At 48.2% G+C, this 17,263-nt stretch overlaps 8 protein-coding genes across 8 annotated transcripts; 5 read left to right on the top strand and 3 right to left on the bottom strand.

The window, feature by feature from the left end:
* Positions 1–43: 43 nt before the first annotated feature.
* N7520_003198 (1-(5-phosphoribosyl)-5- ((5-phosphoribosylamino)methylideneamino)imidazole-4-carboxamide isomerase HIS6) lies at positions 44–935 on the bottom strand (the record flags this gene model as incomplete). The annotated part of the gene is made up of 3 exons (XM_057137133.1): positions 44–327; positions 378–564; positions 636–935. The coding sequence occupies 3 exons, from the start codon at positions 933–935 to the stop codon at positions 44–46; spliced, it is 771 nt and encodes a 256-aa protein (XP_056999819.1).
* A 513-nt stretch (positions 936–1,448) lies between these two features.
* N7520_003197 (cytochrome b5-like heme/steroid binding domain-containing protein) lies at positions 1,449–1,973 on the top strand (the record flags this gene model as incomplete). Its single annotated transcript, XM_057137132.1, has 2 exons — positions 1,449–1,685; positions 1,743–1,973. The coding sequence occupies 2 exons, from the start codon at positions 1,449–1,451 to the stop codon at positions 1,971–1,973; spliced, it is 468 nt and encodes a 155-aa protein (XP_056999818.1).
* A 919-nt stretch (positions 1,974–2,892) lies between these two features.
* Positions 2,893–4,920, top strand: N7520_003196 (electron-transferring-flavoprotein dehydrogenase; the record flags this gene model as incomplete). The annotated part of the gene is made up of 3 exons (XM_057137131.1): positions 2,893–3,166; positions 3,247–4,765; positions 4,821–4,920. 3 exons carry the CDS (start codon positions 2,893–2,895, stop codon positions 4,918–4,920), a joined length of 1,893 nt encoding a protein of 630 aa, XP_056999817.1.
* A 393-nt stretch (positions 4,921–5,313) lies between these two features.
* On the bottom strand, positions 5,314–6,927 carry N7520_003195 (IFRD domain-containing protein; the record flags this gene model as incomplete). Its single annotated transcript, XM_057137130.1, has 2 exons — positions 5,314–6,550; positions 6,737–6,927. 2 exons carry the CDS (start codon positions 6,925–6,927, stop codon positions 5,314–5,316), a joined length of 1,428 nt encoding a protein of 475 aa, XP_056999816.1.
* A 565-nt stretch (positions 6,928–7,492) lies between these two features.
* N7520_003194 (phosphotransferase family protein) lies at positions 7,493–8,537 on the bottom strand (the record flags this gene model as incomplete). Its single annotated transcript, XM_057137129.1, has 2 exons — positions 7,493–7,625; positions 7,687–8,537. 2 exons carry the CDS (start codon positions 8,535–8,537, stop codon positions 7,493–7,495), a joined length of 984 nt encoding a protein of 327 aa, XP_056999815.1.
* A 3,811-nt stretch (positions 8,538–12,348) lies between these two features.
* Positions 12,349–13,473, top strand: N7520_003193 (cytochrome and DOMON domain-containing protein; the record flags this gene model as incomplete). Its single annotated transcript, XM_057137128.1, has 1 exon — positions 12,349–13,473. One exon carries the CDS (start codon positions 12,349–12,351, stop codon positions 13,471–13,473), a length of 1,125 nt encoding a protein of 374 aa, XP_056999814.1.
* A 1,079-nt stretch (positions 13,474–14,552) lies between these two features.
* Positions 14,553–15,830, top strand: N7520_003192 (MOSC domain protein; the record flags this gene model as incomplete). The annotated part of the gene is made up of 1 exon (XM_057137127.1): positions 14,553–15,830. The coding sequence occupies one exon, from the start codon at positions 14,553–14,555 to the stop codon at positions 15,828–15,830; it is 1,278 nt and encodes a 425-aa protein (XP_056999813.1).
* Positions 15,831–16,110: 280 nt separating this feature from the next.
* N7520_003191 (SRPBCC domain-containing protein) lies at positions 16,111–16,651 on the top strand (the record flags this gene model as incomplete). Its single annotated transcript, XM_057137126.1, has 3 exons — positions 16,111–16,170; positions 16,217–16,366; positions 16,415–16,651. The coding sequence occupies 3 exons, from the start codon at positions 16,111–16,113 to the stop codon at positions 16,649–16,651; spliced, it is 447 nt and encodes a 148-aa protein (XP_056999812.1).
* Between the last annotated feature and the right edge of the window lie 612 nt (positions 16,652–17,263).

The raw sequence follows: 17,263 nt of genomic DNA, 5'->3' as shown, positions 1-17,263 counted from the left end.
TCATGAACTTATAGCTCGAATGTTGACATTGTATTTATTCATTTTAGTGGCTTCTATTCCACTCAATACATTCATCAAAGGTCACTCCGGATCCACCAAAGATATCCAAGGCACTTCCAATGGTTAAATCCACTTTGCCCTTGCTGCTAACATGCACCTTTTCCAGATCTTGGATACTCCGAGCACCGCCAGCATAGGTGACGGGAATTGTGCACCATTCGGCCAGTCTGGAAACCAATTCTTCGTCTACGCCTTGCTGCAACCCCTCCACGTCTGCGGCGTGGATCAAAAACTCGGAGCAGTAAGGCTCCAGGAAGGCGATTGATTCTATCAATTCATCAGTACCCAATTCTCGTCATGGGGCTCTTGTGTCCTACCAGCGTTGATTTCCATCTCGGTAATTGTCTGCCAACGATCCATCGCGACAAACCAGGTGTTATCCTTCCGGCGACAACTTAGGTCCAAGACCAGCTTCGACTTGTCACCACCCAGTGCGGCAAGGACGGATTGGAGCCGTTCGAGCGAGAATTTGCCCGACGGGAAGAGGAATGATGTGATGATAACCTATTATGTTCAATTGAATCCGATTAGAGCTTGGAAGTTCGCTATAGATTGTCGCAATGCGGGGAACTTACCTTCTCTGCACCTTGATCAATCCAATATTGGGCATTCTGATCGGTAATGCCACCGGCAACTTGCAATCCGTTTTTCCATGTACTCAATGACTCTTTCGCTGCCTCATCATTGCCCGGGCCAAGCTTCACCACATGTCCTCCACGCAGATTGTGCCTCTGGTATAAATCCGCATAGTGGCTGGCCGGAAGCTTGGATACGTAGTTGGTCTTGAGATCCTCAGCCACATCGCTGAGGGTACCGCCAACAATCTGTTTGACCTGCCCCGAGTGCAGGTCAATGCAAGGTCTGAATTTAGTCATTGTCGCAAAGTAGTAGAAGACGAAATGTGGATTTCATCACTCGACGAGGGGCTTATCGTGTTATCGCACGTGATCCAGAGCTTCATCGGAATGGGTTTCTCCAATCATTGACATGGGATCACTATGGTTATAACTCCATGTACCTATGAAGATTGCTCAAAATTTCACAAATAAAGATATTTCATAAGCCAATAATGGATTGTACGTGATACCAGAACCCCCCTGTAACCAAGTGCTCGGTAAGCATCACGTGGGGGCGGGGAAGCCGTCATTGATCTCCGCAGACCCCGAACCATTTGCCGTCAACATCCACTCATCACTTCAATCACGCAGACTCTCTATCCCATACATTATGGCCGCTCCTGGTAATTTTACCTCCCCCGCATTACATCTTTTTGAACTGAACTAATTCGCATGTAAATTTCCAGGAGATTCCGCACCACAGGCCGAAGTGTTTGTCTCCCCAACCATTAGCTTCCGAGCTCAATCCCAACTGACTCAATCACAAACAGAATGTCGATCGCCTCCCCAATCAACCTCATCCTCCTCTCACTTTTCGTCGTGTTGGTCTACTTCCACTTCCGCCCCAAGCAGGCCGTCGAGCTCCCGCGCGGGCCGCCCCCAACGGTCTTCCGTGTATACACCCCCAAGACTCTGATCGAGTTCAACGGCGAGAATGATCGGCCTGTCTACCTCGCTGTGCGTGGTCGCGTATTTGACGTGAGCCCTGGTCGGAACTTCTACGGACCGGTACGTTGGTTGTGATAAGAGGTCTTTGCATTGATAAGCTGACAGTGATGTATTTAGGGCGGTCCCTACGAGAACTTTGCGGGCCGTGATGCGTCCCGTGGACTGGCACACCAGAGTTTCGATGAGGAAATGCTGACCAAAGATCTATCGGCCCCGCTGGATGACCTGAAGGACCTGGATGCGGATCAGCTGGAGAACCTCCAGTCATGGGAGGACCGGTTCTCCGAGAAGTACTTGGTTGTTGGCAAGCTGGTTGCTGAAGGTGATCCCGAAGCCGCGAAGTCTTAATCAACAAGCTCATGCCCTTAGTTGGGCTGTGAAACACAAAAATAAGTGGATATAAGCACAATGTCCGGTTTTACTTTCGGGGATTCATTTGCATTACAGTGATCCAAGAATTATCTCCGCGTTAGAGCGCTCAAGTACATTGAGATCATTGCTTTCGAGAAACAATCCTCACTCTAAACCAAACTTTCAGACATAAACGCTTGCATGTCTAATACATATAATGGCTGTAAGTAGATGATCATCTATAGACCAACTGGCTAGACGGGCGCTTATATAATCATCCTAGCTACTGGCCGAAGTCGCTTGGGCTCGACCTCGGACCGAAGCATATACTCCGAACAGTAATATTTAACAAGTTGGCGAATCTGATGATAAATTTCTTCTTTGAAGTTATCCTATGTATGGGATTATATATTGCTAAGTCTAGGGAAATGCCACGTTCATAAAGCGACCGTTTCTAGCCAGACGGCACGATTCGGCGCTAACTGGACCATGATAGTCTTCACATGGCTCCCAGCTTTCTTTGGATTTATGCTCAAACTACTACGGAGTATAATTATTAAGTTCCATACCGAGCACGGAGTATGGAGTATAATTAGCCATAAAAGTAGAATTAAATGAGCTTGACGATCATAACTATATACATACAGCCGCACTCGGCGAGCCGGATGAGCGGGGAATTGGCAATCACACTCATTATGATTGGTTGAATGTAGATCCCTGGGCCTCGGGTAGGCGGTTTTCGGCGTTTCCTGTGAGAAACCCAAAAAGCTACTCTACTCGGCTATTGAAGGTTGAAGATTGGCACTTTAAGCTTTGTGATTGAATCTTCGATGGGTAATGATCTTTTCCTATAGCTAATTTCGTTGTTCTCTCGACAAAACCTTCCCGCCCACTTCCCTAATTCTTTGCGCCCGCGATGGCGTCCAAGAGCGCCATCTTGCCTCTGCTGAGGCGTGAGATGCGATCATCTATGCGGATTGCACGAGCTACTCCCTCCGTCTCCTCCGCGCTCTCTTCCGCTCGTCCCGCTCGTCCCTTCTCCCGTGTTGTCCGAACCACATTCGCCTATCCCCAGACGCGTGCATTTTCCCAGTCAGTAGTACGGAGTTTTACTGATGAGAATGGCAACTTTGATCCCCGGAAGTTGGACCGCGAGTCCGACGAGGTGGACGTGTGTATTGTGGGTGGTGGTATGTTCAGGGCGATCCTTCACATGCCGTGGGTCACATGGCAATTCCATCCCAATCTAACGAATTTCATTGCTCTTTAGGTCCCGCCGGTCTTGCTGCTGCTATCAAATTGAAACAACTCGCCAATGAAGCCGGCAATGAGGATTTCCGCGTCATTCTGTTGGAGAAGGCTGGTGAGATTGGTTCCCATATCGTGTCCGGCAATGTCCTTCAGCCGACCGCCATGAACGAGCTCTTCCCGGACTGGCTGTCCGAAGACAACCCGTCGCGCTTTACTGGCGCAACCCCAGCAAAGAGCGACAAGATGCGATTCCTCACCAAAAACGGCTCATACCCGCTCCCGACCCCGCCGCAGATGCACAACGAAGGCAATTACATCATCAGTTTGAGCGAGTTGACGCAGTGGATGGCTGAGCGAGCAGAGGAGGTTGGAGTGGAGGTCTACCCCGGTTTCGGCGCCAGTGAAATGGTCTACAGGTCAGATGGGTCCGTGAAGGGTGTGGCTACCAATGATCTCGGTCTGAACCGCGAAGGCAAAGCCAAGGATACCTTTGAACGGGGAATGGAGTTCCACGCACGAGTCACACTTCTCGCAGAAGGTTGCCACGGAAGTTTGACAAAGCAAGTGATTAAGAAGTACGACCTGCGCCGGAACAGCGACCCCCAAACATATGGCCTGGGCATTAAGGAAATCTGGGAAGTCCAGCCAGAGAAGTTCCGCTCTGGAGAGATCACCCACTCTATGGGATACCCGCTGCCAAAGGACACATACGGCGGTGCTTGGATGTACCACTTCGGCGACAACATGGTCAGCATTGGCCTTGTGGTTGGTTTGGACTATCCCAACCCTTGGCTTTCACCGTACGGTGAGTTCCAGAAGATGAAGCACCACCCCATGTTCAAGGATGTGCTCGAGGGCGGCAAGTGCATCTCATACGGTGCCCGCGCTCTCAACGAAGGTGGTTTCCAGTCCATCCCCAAGTGCGCGTTTCCAGGAGGTGCCCTGATCGGTGATACCGCGGGATTCCTCAACGTCCCCAAGATCAAAGGTACACACACCGCCATGAAGTCGGGTATGCTTGCCGCCGAGGCAGCATTTTCCGCTCTCAAGGGCGAAGACAAGGGCACAGTCTTCCTATTCGACTACGAGAAAGCACTCCGCGATTCCTCCATCTGGAAGGAGCTATACGAAGTGCGCAACATTCGGCCTTCCTTCAACACACCCCTTGGTTTCTTCGGTGGACTTCTCTACTCCGGACTGGAAGCCTACGTGTTCAAGGGCCGCGTCCCATGGACCCTCAACCACCATGGCACCGATGCCGAGGCTACCAAGCTCGCCTCGCAATACAAAAAGATCGACTACCCCAAGCCCGACGGCAAGATCAGCTTCGACATCTTAACCAGCGTGAGCCGCACGGGCACCAACCACGAAGAGGACCAGCCTGTACACCTCCAAGTGGAGGACTGGGACAAGCACACAGACCTAGCATGGCCCGCTTACAAGGGCATCGAGAACCGATTCTGCCCTGCCGGAGTGTACGAGTATGTCGAGGACCCCAGCAAGAAGCACGGGGTCCGATTCCAAATCAACTCCCAGAAGTAAGTTTTCCCCTCCATTGAATTTGATCTGGATCTATCTCTAACTGGAATCTAGCTGTATCCACTGCAAGACATGCGATATCAAGGTCCCTACTCAGGATATTAACTGGCAAACCCCTCAGGGTGGAGAGGGTCCCAAGTATATCATGACTTAAGTTAGTTCGGGAGGAGTTTTAGGATCCTGGTGCATTGGAGCCCGGGGTTGTCCATATTTACTGTACATATCCAAGAATACCAAAAGAGAGCGTTCAACTGTTACATCTTCTTTCAGAGGGATTTGTAGACCTCGGAGATATAAGAATAACCAAGGACATGACTCTAGCCATCACTTTGACACAAGGGCAGTTACTTTAAGTTGCTACACTTACTGACTTTGTCTCAAATTGTACATTGAATCATCGGTCAAAGGATAAAATGCTTGCATTGCTATCGCAAATATAGCTGGGTAACAATATGCTAGCAATATCATGATCATGACCATCGTGGACTGTACCGAACGTGTTTTAAAAAAAACATAAAAAGAAAGAAAATAATTGAAACGGCCCACTTTAATCTTCTTCATCGGATTCATGCGCAGTCCATCGTCGAGAGTTCCGCATCTTAGCAGCCTTCTTCGCACCCTGTCGATCAACTCCATGACTGTGATCCGTGTTCCGCAGCATCACGGGCAAATTGTTCAGAACAGCACGGTTGCCCTGGTAATAGTGCTCAGTGAACCCTCCCTGCAAAGTTCGGCGCAGTGCCGTCAGACGAGTCCACTTCCACCACCGATCAATACTCATGATGCCGTGCCGACCAATCTTGACCGACAAAGTGCTACCGTAGTGTTGGTTCGTGTCCTGGTTGATGGCCATATTGTAACGAGGTCCACGACGAGGGTTCTCCACTGTAGTGAGAATTGAGGCAAAGCTGCTGTGAAGGGACTTCTTGTCGCGCTTGCTGATTTGTTTCGAGTGGATATGCGCCAGATTTTGCAATTGGCGCTCTAGTTCGGGAGTGTTGTGGTAGGCGTTGTAACGTTTGACGAGCTTCGGCCCGCTCGAGGCGGTTTCGTGCTCGTCACTCTCTTCAGAGTCTTCGTCTTCGTCATCGTCATCTTCTTGAGGTGTATAGCTCTTCTCGTAAAGCAAAGCGATGTTCTCTCCCGCGGCTATCTGTACTGCGGAATCGCTGCTGTCTAGCTGGTCCATGAAGATTTGCACTGCTTCCTCGCTTTCGTCTTCGAAGTCGTCAATCTCGGTTACCAGGAATCCCCAAGCCTGTAAAGCCGCCGTCACGCTGACTGGATCATCTGCTGCATTGATCGAGTTCCCATCAGAGGCGACAATATCCAGCAAAAAGGTCATTTGGTCTAGGATTCCATCTTCACCTGCACCACCGAAGATAGTGCACGCGGCGAGAGACTGAATTGCTGCGGCTTTAACGGCGTTGGAAGAGGAGTCCCGAATGGTTCGAGATAAAAATGGCTCGATATTTTCATAGATCTTGTCGTCGCTGGCCGTGATGGCAAGGAGTTCAATCGCTCGCAGCGCCAGTGTCATCTCTCGAATGCTAGAGTCTGAACGCGCGCTCTTCGAGAAAGCACCCAGCAGATCCACGACCGATGCGTAGACTTCCTCCACCGCATAATGATATTTTGTAAGTCTGCAGAAAGCCGCCAGGGCCTCCTCACGACCCTGCACACTGGAACGCTTGCGATCGAGGATTTCTTGGATCCGATCGGCCAGTTCCTGGGGCCAGTCGATATTGTCTTGCTCGGGATTCTCGTCATCAATCGAGCCGATACTATACGGATCATTCAGTCAGTGAAATGCTCTATTCATATGTCAAAGAGAAAAAAACCCTCGTCAGCAGTGACATCATCCCGCCACGAAGTGGAACTGTGGGGATGACTTGAAATGCGCACAGACGAGAAAAAAAGATGAAATAAGAAAAAAAAAGAACGATGGAAAAGTGCTGAAAGGCGCTTACCTCATGGCAGTTTCATCAGAAAGATACCCTGCATCCTCCTCGTCGGAGGGCTGCCTGCTCGCAGCTCGCGAAGACTGGCGTGAAGTCGGCTTGGAACTAGCGCGAGAGGTGGCTCTCGAGGCCTCACGAGATGCTGCTTTGCGAGAAACGGTCTTGCCGCTCTCAAAGATCTGGCGACGAAGATCAGGCATAATGGAGGGGTTTGGTTAAAGAAGGGTGTGAGAAAAGATAATTTGCTCTTAGTTTGGTGAAAAATGAAAAGAAAAGGTTTAACCTATGGGAATAGAACTTTGATAAAATGAGATCTCAAGGTTTAGAAGATAAAATAGCATATCGTCTTGCAGGACAAAGATGGATAAAATTCTTTACAAGAAGTTGAATGATGAAGGGCAAAGACTGCGACGTCATGGGACGAATCGGATGAGTAATTGTGGGCACGGGACTGGATCTTGAATGTCTGATCCCTGATTATTTAGGCCACAATTACTGCCCGCATCTCTGCCCAGGTGCGTCGTGTATGATTACTCGTTTTTACTACATAAATCCTCTATATAATTATCAGGAAATGAACATTTGAATATGATAAGGTCATCGCTGAAATTGGCTGAACGCGAGTTTGAAACGCTAGAATCACCTTAACCAGGCTTGAGCACCAAAATGCATATCTATACTTCGCAAGGGTATCACGTTTTTTCCAATGAATGCAGGGTTGCATCATCCACTGTCTTCCAAGGGGGTTTCCATCTTATTTTTTTTTTAAATTGGTGCCATTTTCGCCAATTCTGTAATGGTGGCTAGCAGTCTCCGACGCGCATCAAACTCCGTCGCTTCGTCGCGAACTCGATAATATTGTAAAGTGACTTGTGACACCAGTCGGTAACATGAATACCTGTGGAAGAGAAATCGTCAGCATTTAGAGAAATAAGCAGCATTAACCAGTCCACACTAACATTAACAAACGGATCTCCTCTCCCTTTGTTCTGGATAATGGTAGGCCTGCTCCTTCCAGAACTGCAGGAGTGGGATCCTCAAATATCTCTGCCATCAACACGTCTCCCCAGAAAGCACTGCTGAAATCTACCACCCCAGACAGTTGATGGGATTGTTCGTCCAGCAAGACATGACATGGTCGGCCAAAGCCAACAACCGCAAGACGGGGCATAGTCACCTCGCCAAGGGCACTAGATAGACGGGATATTTCTTGACGGATTTCGGCATAGGGAAGGTGAATGAAGATATCCTCGGCGTCACGGAGAATACTTTCAAAGAGACCACAGAATGCCTCTCTCCAGGAGCGTTTCCCAGCGTTCATAGCGACTTGTTGCAGAGATCCAAAGCTGGGGGCCACAATTTGGCCGATAGTGCTAGCCAGGAATCCTAGGTGACGGTCGATATCGTGTCGTTGCTGGGTGGTAATATGATTTTTCATTTCCGTCAGACTGCTTCCTCTGATATATTGTCGTATTAAATAGGCAGAACCAAGAAGAGCCCCTCGCGGATCGTAATGATAGAGTTGCGGGATGCAGGGGTTGGCACTTTGGCCTAGGAGTACAAGGAAACGGGCCTCGGTCTCAAGAAAAAACCGCTCGTGCCGTAAGAGGGGGGTTCCGGGAAGAGGTGAGCCCTTGAGAAGGAGTCGACTTCCATTTGAGAGGGTGAGGAGCCGTAGCGTATGAACCCGAGCATTGATATTCTGCGACTGTTGCACTTGAACTGTAGAGGGGAACAGCAAGGAGAGGATATCATTCAATCTTTGGTATTCATCAATATCGCCTGGCCTTTGAATGTGAGGAGCGCCCATGTTGGATCTTCTTGAAGATAAAATAGTAGGATGAGTAGCCATATTGGACAGATGCATTTTGATATGTAGTAGTTCACAACGAGAGACCCTGGACTTGGCACATGAGTGAGAACCAGGCCTCTCACTCCGAGGAGAAAGAGACTCGGGTTCAGTGTCGCTTATCACGAGAGAAATCCACAGTCATAGTCGAAGAGCAAACAGGGATCCACTAGACCGGCATCTCGTGGCAGGCCCACGTAACCCTCTTGATTTTCAGGGAAAGTAGCCACGGGCCGTTCTCCAACTTGACAGTCCGACATGCCCCAGTAGGTTAAGGTACGCGAAATACGGGAAGGTGGAGGACTTGGCTTCCAAAGTTCGAGAAGACGGGGACGGCGCTGATTCGCCAATCTTAGTCGCAAGCGAGTGATCGGCCATTACAACCTCAAGGCCAAGCAAAGTCGGTCATAGCCTGTAGAGTACATAAGAACCATGGAATGTTTAGCGAATCAGAAGGAGCAAAAAGCGTAAAAAGTAAAGAAAGATAAAGCAGGCCGAGAACTCTCGCGTAAGGATCCCGCTCTCAGCGATGCAGGCATCTGAGCCCCGGAGTGTCCACCAATCAGAGTTGCGTCTTGCCGAATCCCTCCCGGGTGGGGGCTACCCGTGCGGAGCTAACCAAGGCATCACACCGTCCCTGGAAACTGTAGTTAGCCATGGTTCAATATTCAATGTAACCTAGGGGGCAAACTTATAAGAAAAAAAGGCCGCTTCCCTCCACCGAAGTAGGGGAAACGGCAGGTCACCCAGCACCCACCCGACTCAGAAACGCTACCAACCAAATTTCATCCAATGCCCGATTTCCAACAATCTACCAGTCCTACCTTAACAGCAAGAAATTTGTTATGATTTTCATCGGTCGCTTCATTCGATCCGTTAAAGAGACTGGGTTGTAAGCATACCGCACCAGAAGGTAGCATGGACAAGCCAAAACTTTGATCCTCACTCGAGAGAGGTCCCATGCTATCCACTGGATCGTGCGTTATGCCGCAACCACAATCGGAAGGTCAGGATTGAAGAAGGTTGAAGAAACAGAGAGGAAAGTATACAAAAGATCAAGCCATAAGAACTGTGATTGGTTGGAAAAGCGATGGACTTGGCGAAATAGTTCATATACGATTAGTATCAGGGCGAGGCTAAGTGTGTACGACTCGCATATCCTAATCCCGGCACAGTTGAGGATAAAATCAAGATTGGGTGGGGGCGTAATATAATTGATCGAATTGGGTGATGGAAAAATCGCTCCTCGGGTTTGATGAATTCGCAAAGATGAAAACCCTCTGCCGTCAAGCCAGTCTCTTGTGTGTGATACAGAACCATCGGGGACAAGTTTTTGTTTCCTTTCCAACGAGGGAAGGCGAGGTATTGAAGCGCACAAAGAACATCCTGAAAAAAATCGCTTCCTTCTCCCGTCGGGAGGAACAATGAGCGGAGCTCGTTGTTGGAATAGTCGTCGCCCATCGATCAATTTGCAAAGTACATTGCAAAGAGATGGTTGACACGGTTGGTCAGGATCTCTCAGTGAAAGTAGAATCAGGTGGGCTGGTGCCGAGATTCCAGGCACGTAGTGGCCCTTGGGCCAGGAGCGGATCAAAGAGGTGAAAAGCAGGGGCAGATACCCAGATACCTCCTTCGTAAGAGTACGTACGGGATGGCTGATGGTAGACAACGTCGAAGAGAACACACGGAGGACGAACTCGAAAAACATTCAACTATCATGGGAAGAAACATTGCCATCCGGAGCGTGCCAACGGTCTAGAATGTTTGAAGTGGTGAGCAACAAACAGCTTTCACGACAGACAAAATAGAATGGCCTCGCGACGACCCTGACTGTGAAAATTGCCTGGGCAGATTCAGGGAGACGAGGATAGATTCCGACGAGTGGACCATGGTAAATTGCTGCCCGTGAGGCGTGTGTGATAGAACCCGTCGTGCTCTAGCGCCGAATCTCTGAACCACTCTAGAAGGATGCCCATGGATGTTCGAATCGAAACGCCGCTTGAATCCATCGTTACTCGCTACGCAGTCGTTGATGCCCCCAAAGACAGCCTCTCATGCCGAGGCGTCCGACGTGCTCCACCTGCTTTTTCTCCTTGAAGTCCGTCCTCAACATACGTTGGCCATCCAATTGTAACCTGCATACTGACCCGAGTAGCAAACTGACGCCTGGCTCTTGGAGCTCTGACATAGTAGGTTTCTGGACAGATGAACCGAGTTCACTTTCACAGTCTTTCTGTCAAGATCGACATGCTGGTCGTGAGTTCGGCATGCATTTCCCGCGAAACTTGTCTCGAAAGACACGACTGAGTTGCTGGTTAGGGTGGTTGACCCCAACTGCCCACCGTAGTAGAACAGTTGGATCAAAAGAGGGTTTGGCTGTATAAAGTGCCTCGGAAGGCAGGAGACTGGACGGCTTGACGCGAGACAATTCCTGGACGACGACGCGTATCAACAAACCCTTGGTTGGGCGAGAGTTCCTGGGGAATCATAATTCAAGCTGATCATTTCATTGTCCAAGACCTTCATGATAAAATTACCTAGACTGTGTAGGGGGGAGTCGGATGAGACGAGCGTTTCTGAAGAGAAAAAGAGAAGGTAGTTGTTGCATGGCTAAACAAGACACCAATTGAACGCGTGATCACGTGATCCCTTACATAACCAGGAGTCCATAAGAACCAACTACGTTGAATAACATCTACTTGCCTCTCACATTGACATCAATTTCATTTAATCTTAGAAGCCTCTTGAAACTCAGTGATGCAAGTCATACATAACGATGCAAGTCATACATAACCTGAACTGTAACACTCAGTCTGATTTCAATTTCACTTCGCCAAGAGCGACCGATGTTCGCTGATTTTAGCTGACGGCAGCCGCAATAGTGCACCGCGAGGTCACTTTTAATAATGTTTTAGTTAAGAATTCAATTTCCAAAATTATAACTAGATCTTTATTTTTCCCTGAAGCGCTGACGGCATGGTATGTATAGTGGCGCAATCGCATTGAATCTATTGATCTATAGCCAATCTGATCAGATTTGATTTCCAAAAGATCGTCAATCTTAAAACCTGCCTAACGATTATCCACTGGATGTATTTTCAATTACGAATATGGAAGATCCATTTGTCAAGCAATACTTAAATTGCATAGCCACAACCTTAGAACCCCCATCGCCAAGCTCTGAGGCCACACGAAACTTCGGGGGATAACAGAAGTTCAAGGATATGGATAGCGCTATCCCCGGAGTGATGAATGTATTCCGTCTTTTTTATTTCCAAAGAACATAAGGATTGTGGCTTGTAAAATTCAGGTCTACTTCTCTATCACACCCGTTCCAGAACTTCTCCAGGAAATCTGCCAGCAGGTGTGGGGTGCAACATGGGCCGCCACCTAATGTTTGCAAGCGAAGCCCGCTGGAGATCCTCCCAGAGGATTGGTAATCTGTCATACTTGATGCGGCATCTCAAGTGCTACCGTTTTCAGAATGTGCTTGCTTGAGTTAGTGTCGGTCACACCAATCCAATCAGCGCTGGAGCAATTTGTATAACTCTAGTACGAGGTCGAACCTTGAAATCTGGAGTACAAGGAATTCACGGTTGATATGGAGACTGGTCTATTGATTGAAGGCTTCTGTGTAACCAGAGCCGTGGGATCAACCGTAACAACATTTTGAACGTATTTAGGCCGTGATCTTCCCTCCAACAAGACAATAAAATCAATCATACGTCTTAAGATGATGAAAGTCTATCTATGTTCCTGGTTTCCTTGGATCATGGCCGTGGTGGCTCAATTCCAAACCTTTACTCCGCTGGGCTCGAACGGACTCACCTATAGTATCCATATTCCCGCTGCCACTGCCATCTCCAAAACCGGGCCCATATATTTTCAAATGAATTCCACTCGCCGGATAGAGTGGTTTGCGTTGGGCCAGGGAGACCATATGGCGGGGGCCAACATGTTCGTGGCTTATACATATGGCGATAATGTGACGGTTTCCCCACGGTCCAGTACGGGACATACCCAGCCCCTGTATAACCCTGCGGCGCAGATTACGGTCATGAATGATAGCGGGGTCCACGGGTCTATGATAACGGCAAATATCAGGTGTGACAGCTGTATCAATTGGGGGTCTGGCAGCATGAATATGACTAGCTCGAGCAGTTCATGGATCTGGGCAGTTCGATATGGGATGCCGCTGAAATCACGTAGTTTGTCGGCAAACATTCTTATGCATGATGTGTTGGGCGTTGAAACAGTGGAATTGATGAAAGCCACCGGAGAGACCAGCGTGAATCCCTTTGCCGACATCGTCAGCACCAGCGCTAATGCCAATGCCGACTATCCATTTCCAGAGGCTGTCTTTCATGGGAAAAAAATTGCTCATGGGGTGCTCATGGTGGTTGCCTTTATCATCCTGTTCCCTTTTTCCGCGCTACTTCTTCATCTGTCTTCGGCATCCAACACTGTGACTATTCACGGGGGTCTACAGCTGTTTGCACTTGTTGTTTCCATCGCAGGACTTGGTCTGGGAGTCTCAATGGCCCAGCAAATCCACAACTTAGTGCACTACCATATTATCATTGGGATCGTGGTGATTGCCGGATTGGTTCTATTCCAGCCTGCCATGGGCCTCCTACAGCATCGGTTCTTTCGTAAAACTGGCGGAAAGGGGCCTTTCGCCTACATACACCGCTGGTTTGGGCGGATCATGATCGTTCTGGGAGTGATTAATGTCGGACTGGGATTTCAATTCACGGGCGTCGGTGACCCTGATGCTCCTCGGGGTGCTGTCATTGCAGTTGCGGTGATTGCTGGAGTGGTTGACGTGTTTTATATTCTGACATTAGGATATGTGAACATGGTACGACGACGAGGAGCATCAGCCCAGAGAGAATAAAAACCACCTCTTATCGCCTAAAGCAAGTCTATTTCGCACGCAACGCTACAAGGATTGGTACGAGGAAGGTAGTACTTGAAAGTCAGCCTATGAGAATCAATTTTTTGTGGTTCTTTCGAACAATTTCAATACCTGTGACGAAGCATGATCCTGGTCTACTTCTGGCCCGCCATAGGCTTCGATTACTGCTACACCTGCATCATGCGTATTATATGAATCAAAAAGTAACAGATCAATTGCAGATGAAAAGGGTCATCCGTTATATACTACCTGGGATTCCCAAATGTGGCCAAAATGGCTTCGATCAGGGAGGTAACAACCTTTGTGGGCCAAGTGGCAGTCAATATGTGAAAGTAAAGAACGTTGGCACGCTCGCAAATATTGGAAGTTTCCAGTTCAAAGTGAACAATCAATGCAAGCATACGGAAGCCATCGGGATTTCTTCCCAAATTCATATGTATACTGGTAGACCCAAGCCCAAGATGCAGGGGAATTACTACCTAAACAATTCGAAGCCGACTATCCACCCATTGTTAGCGAAACAAATTCCTCTACCTATCGCTCTCGTCAGTGGTGCCGAATCTTCAACTATTTCGAATCACGTCGACTTGGCATTGAGAAATATATGTTGTCTGCAGAGAAGGACTGATAATTTAAAAGTACAAAAGGTTCAAATCCGAGAGGATCAGCATGTATTTGAAGAATTTACGTACTCTTGCCAGCCCAAGGACAGGGGCAAAACAATACCGGGCCTTCGTGGCATGTAGATTACTTACATGATTCCCAAGAATATTCTCTTTGTGATTCCCCTTCCGCCTGAAGAATCAGGCATGAGTAAGGGGTACCAGTAGTAATCTCAAGACAACCTAGAATCAGCATTACTGTATCATTCGGAGTAAACGGCCCGGCGTATCGAAGCTTGTCATAAATGATAAGATAAATATTCAAGGCGACCGGTGAGAGTTTACCAGGGTAATCACCACATGGTAGGCATTCTGCCAAGAATTCTCTCCGATATTCGGTGATCACGGCTTGGCATTTGCTGGATATTTTTACTTCAATTCAACATTTTGGACGGAATGGCGTTGCAGATTTATTCAGGAGATCCCGCATCCTGCGTACTGCTGGTCATCTGTTGTCTTCCCATAATTATACTATGCTATCATTCTCAACGCCAAATCCGTCCGAAGGGATGTCGACGGCTCGGTCTTCCACCGGGTAAAAGCAATCTGCATGATGAATTCGACCCCAAATATAACTCTGGCGTCTCACCAACAGACAAAAATGGATATATCCCGGCCTGGCGTGTCAAGGCCCTCTTCACCTACCCACTGAAATCATGTGGAGGTATCGAGCTTCACACATCCAACATCGTTGCTACAGGCCTCAAATTCGATCGCCAATTTGTCTTCGCCGAGCGATCCGCTGACGCTTGCACTGTCCGTACACTTCGAAATGCCGGTTTCCAACGACTGGCTCTTATTCAGCCAGAGATATGGTTGCCCGACCCTTCTGCTCGAGATTACCATCCATCCCTCCCTGAAGTCAAATCGCAGGGAGTAATGGTCATATCCTATCCTCAACCTCTGCCAAAAGGTCATCTGAAAATCTTTGCAAAAATTGGAATGGCAATTGGTATCCTCCGATCCAGAGCCTGGTTTCAAGTCCCTCTTTCCCCACCAGAAGACTCAATGTCAAAGTATCCCCTTCGACCGGTTACGATCTGGAAAGACAAACCACTGGCAATGGATTTCAGCGACTTTATTCCACCATCGCTGCACGCCTATCTAGGCTTCAACCCGTCAAATTCTCCTCTCACATTCCTCAGAGCAAGTCCCGCTCACACCCGACATATTTTCCGAAACGCGCCCCGCAAAGAAACCCTAGGCTTCCAGCCGAATACTGCCTTCGCAGACGCGTATCCCATCCATTTACTCAGCCTCTCAAGTCACAGGGATGTGGCTGCTCGCTGCGCCTACGCAATCCCGAAATTGAGCATCGTCCGATTTCGGGCAAACATCATCATTCAAGGACCCAGTGCCTTTGCAGAAGATCATTGGAAACGAATCTCGATTGGTGGTGTTGAGATCCACGCTGCTTGTCGGACAGTGCGGTGTAGATTACCAAATGTGGACCCTGTCACAGGGGCGAGGCATCCTGCGGAGCCGGATCGCGCGCTGAAGTCTTATCGAAAAATCGATGATGGGGATCGCACTAATGCGTGTCTCGGAATGCAGCTTGTACCTACCATTGAGGAGTTTGTTATGAACGTTGGTGATGAGGTTAAGGTGTTGGAGATTGGTGAGCATCGGTATATTAAGATGTTGGCGCCTGGGGAGAAGGTTGAGGGAGTGTAGATTTCATGTCTGGATCTTTTGTAGAACATACTATCAATTGTATCATAGAATCAAACCAAAGCCATCATGACTCAGAAGCTTGGGATTTTAATATATGTAGAATTAAGTTTGAATTCTCAATAGAACTGGCTGACTAGTCAGACTCAAAAGCTGGTATGTTTTGAATCAGATCAGTCAAGTGCGTCTTATATCCACGCACCTGCATCCTTCCGTCACAAACTAACGTTTCGCCCCTTCCATTTTCTTTCATTGACATTCACATCCAATAGCAGCCGCAAACATGCCTTTCAATGAGAGCAAAATCGAGATTGATGCCCCTCCAGCTAAAGTGCGCGAAATTGTAGGTAACTACCGCTTCCAAGCAAAAACAACGCTTACCATGTCAGCTCCTCAACTTCTCCACTTACCCAGAATGGCATACGAAGTGGATTAAATCCATTGAGACCCAAGAAAAAGACAAGACGCCCGAGTCCCTCACCACAGGAGATAAAGTCCAAGTGAATATCGAAGGATATAAGTTCGTTGCCGATGTCGTGGTATGTGCTCATGAAGATATCACATCACCTCTACTCACACTATGATAGGAAAATAATGAGACTCTCTTTTCCTGGCAGGGCCCACCTGTGTTCACCATTGCCGGCCTACACAAGTTCCATATCGAGCCAACGGAGGATGGTGCGGGAACTATCTTCACGCAGTCACAAACATCCAAGGGATTCATGTCTTTTCTCTTCAGTCCATTGATAATGGGAAAGAAGCTGCGAGCCGATTATGCAGTCTTTAATCGTGACTTGAAAGCTCGGGCGGAGGCTTCCACCTAAATTTGGCGTAGGGATCTGCAAACCTGTTATATCCACGCATCTTACCCAAGTATTGTACCCTGGATGGTTTGAGGTGCCTAGATGTGCGAGTTTCAATTGCCAGATAAGATGATACGGAATGGCTTTCAACCTGACTATAATTGAATCTTAAATGTTTGTTAAATAAATTGGCTGTGACATTATGCATGTCAGCTCCCACTGGTAACCCATTTTTAGATGAGGCGTGCCGATCATTGATTCCGAAGTTTCGCAGGTGTGACACAGCACCCAATACCCCGAAATAGTTAACTAGGCAGGAGTTTCTTTCTAAGTGATTGAGAATTTAATTAGCAACTTTGGAACTGACTGTCTGTGAGAGGAAAATTCGAAATTAATGTCTACATGTAACTACAAGGTTGGCTTCTCTTCCGCATTGAACATCGAGTTAACTTTTTAACAATCACTGGGCTACCTATGTAAACGTCAACTATTGTAAGTCTAGGGTCTCGCGGGCCGGGCCTCTTCCGTATACATCCCAGATAGTGCACTATAACGGATCAACTCCGTCCTCGGCAACAAATCCGTTAAGCTTGGAAGCTTATAAAAACCCCATACCCAACCAAAAAAACAAAT

This window comes from Penicillium odoratum (assembly GCF_028828045.1).
Source record: "Penicillium odoratum strain IBT 22623 chromosome Unknown utg000002l_segment0_segment0, whole genome shotgun sequence".
NCBI classification, from domain to species: domain Eukaryota; kingdom Fungi; phylum Ascomycota; class Eurotiomycetes; order Eurotiales; family Aspergillaceae; genus Penicillium; species Penicillium odoratum.
The sequence above is the reverse complement of the archived record's forward strand: the minus strand, read 5'-3'. Positions and strand labels throughout refer to the sequence as shown.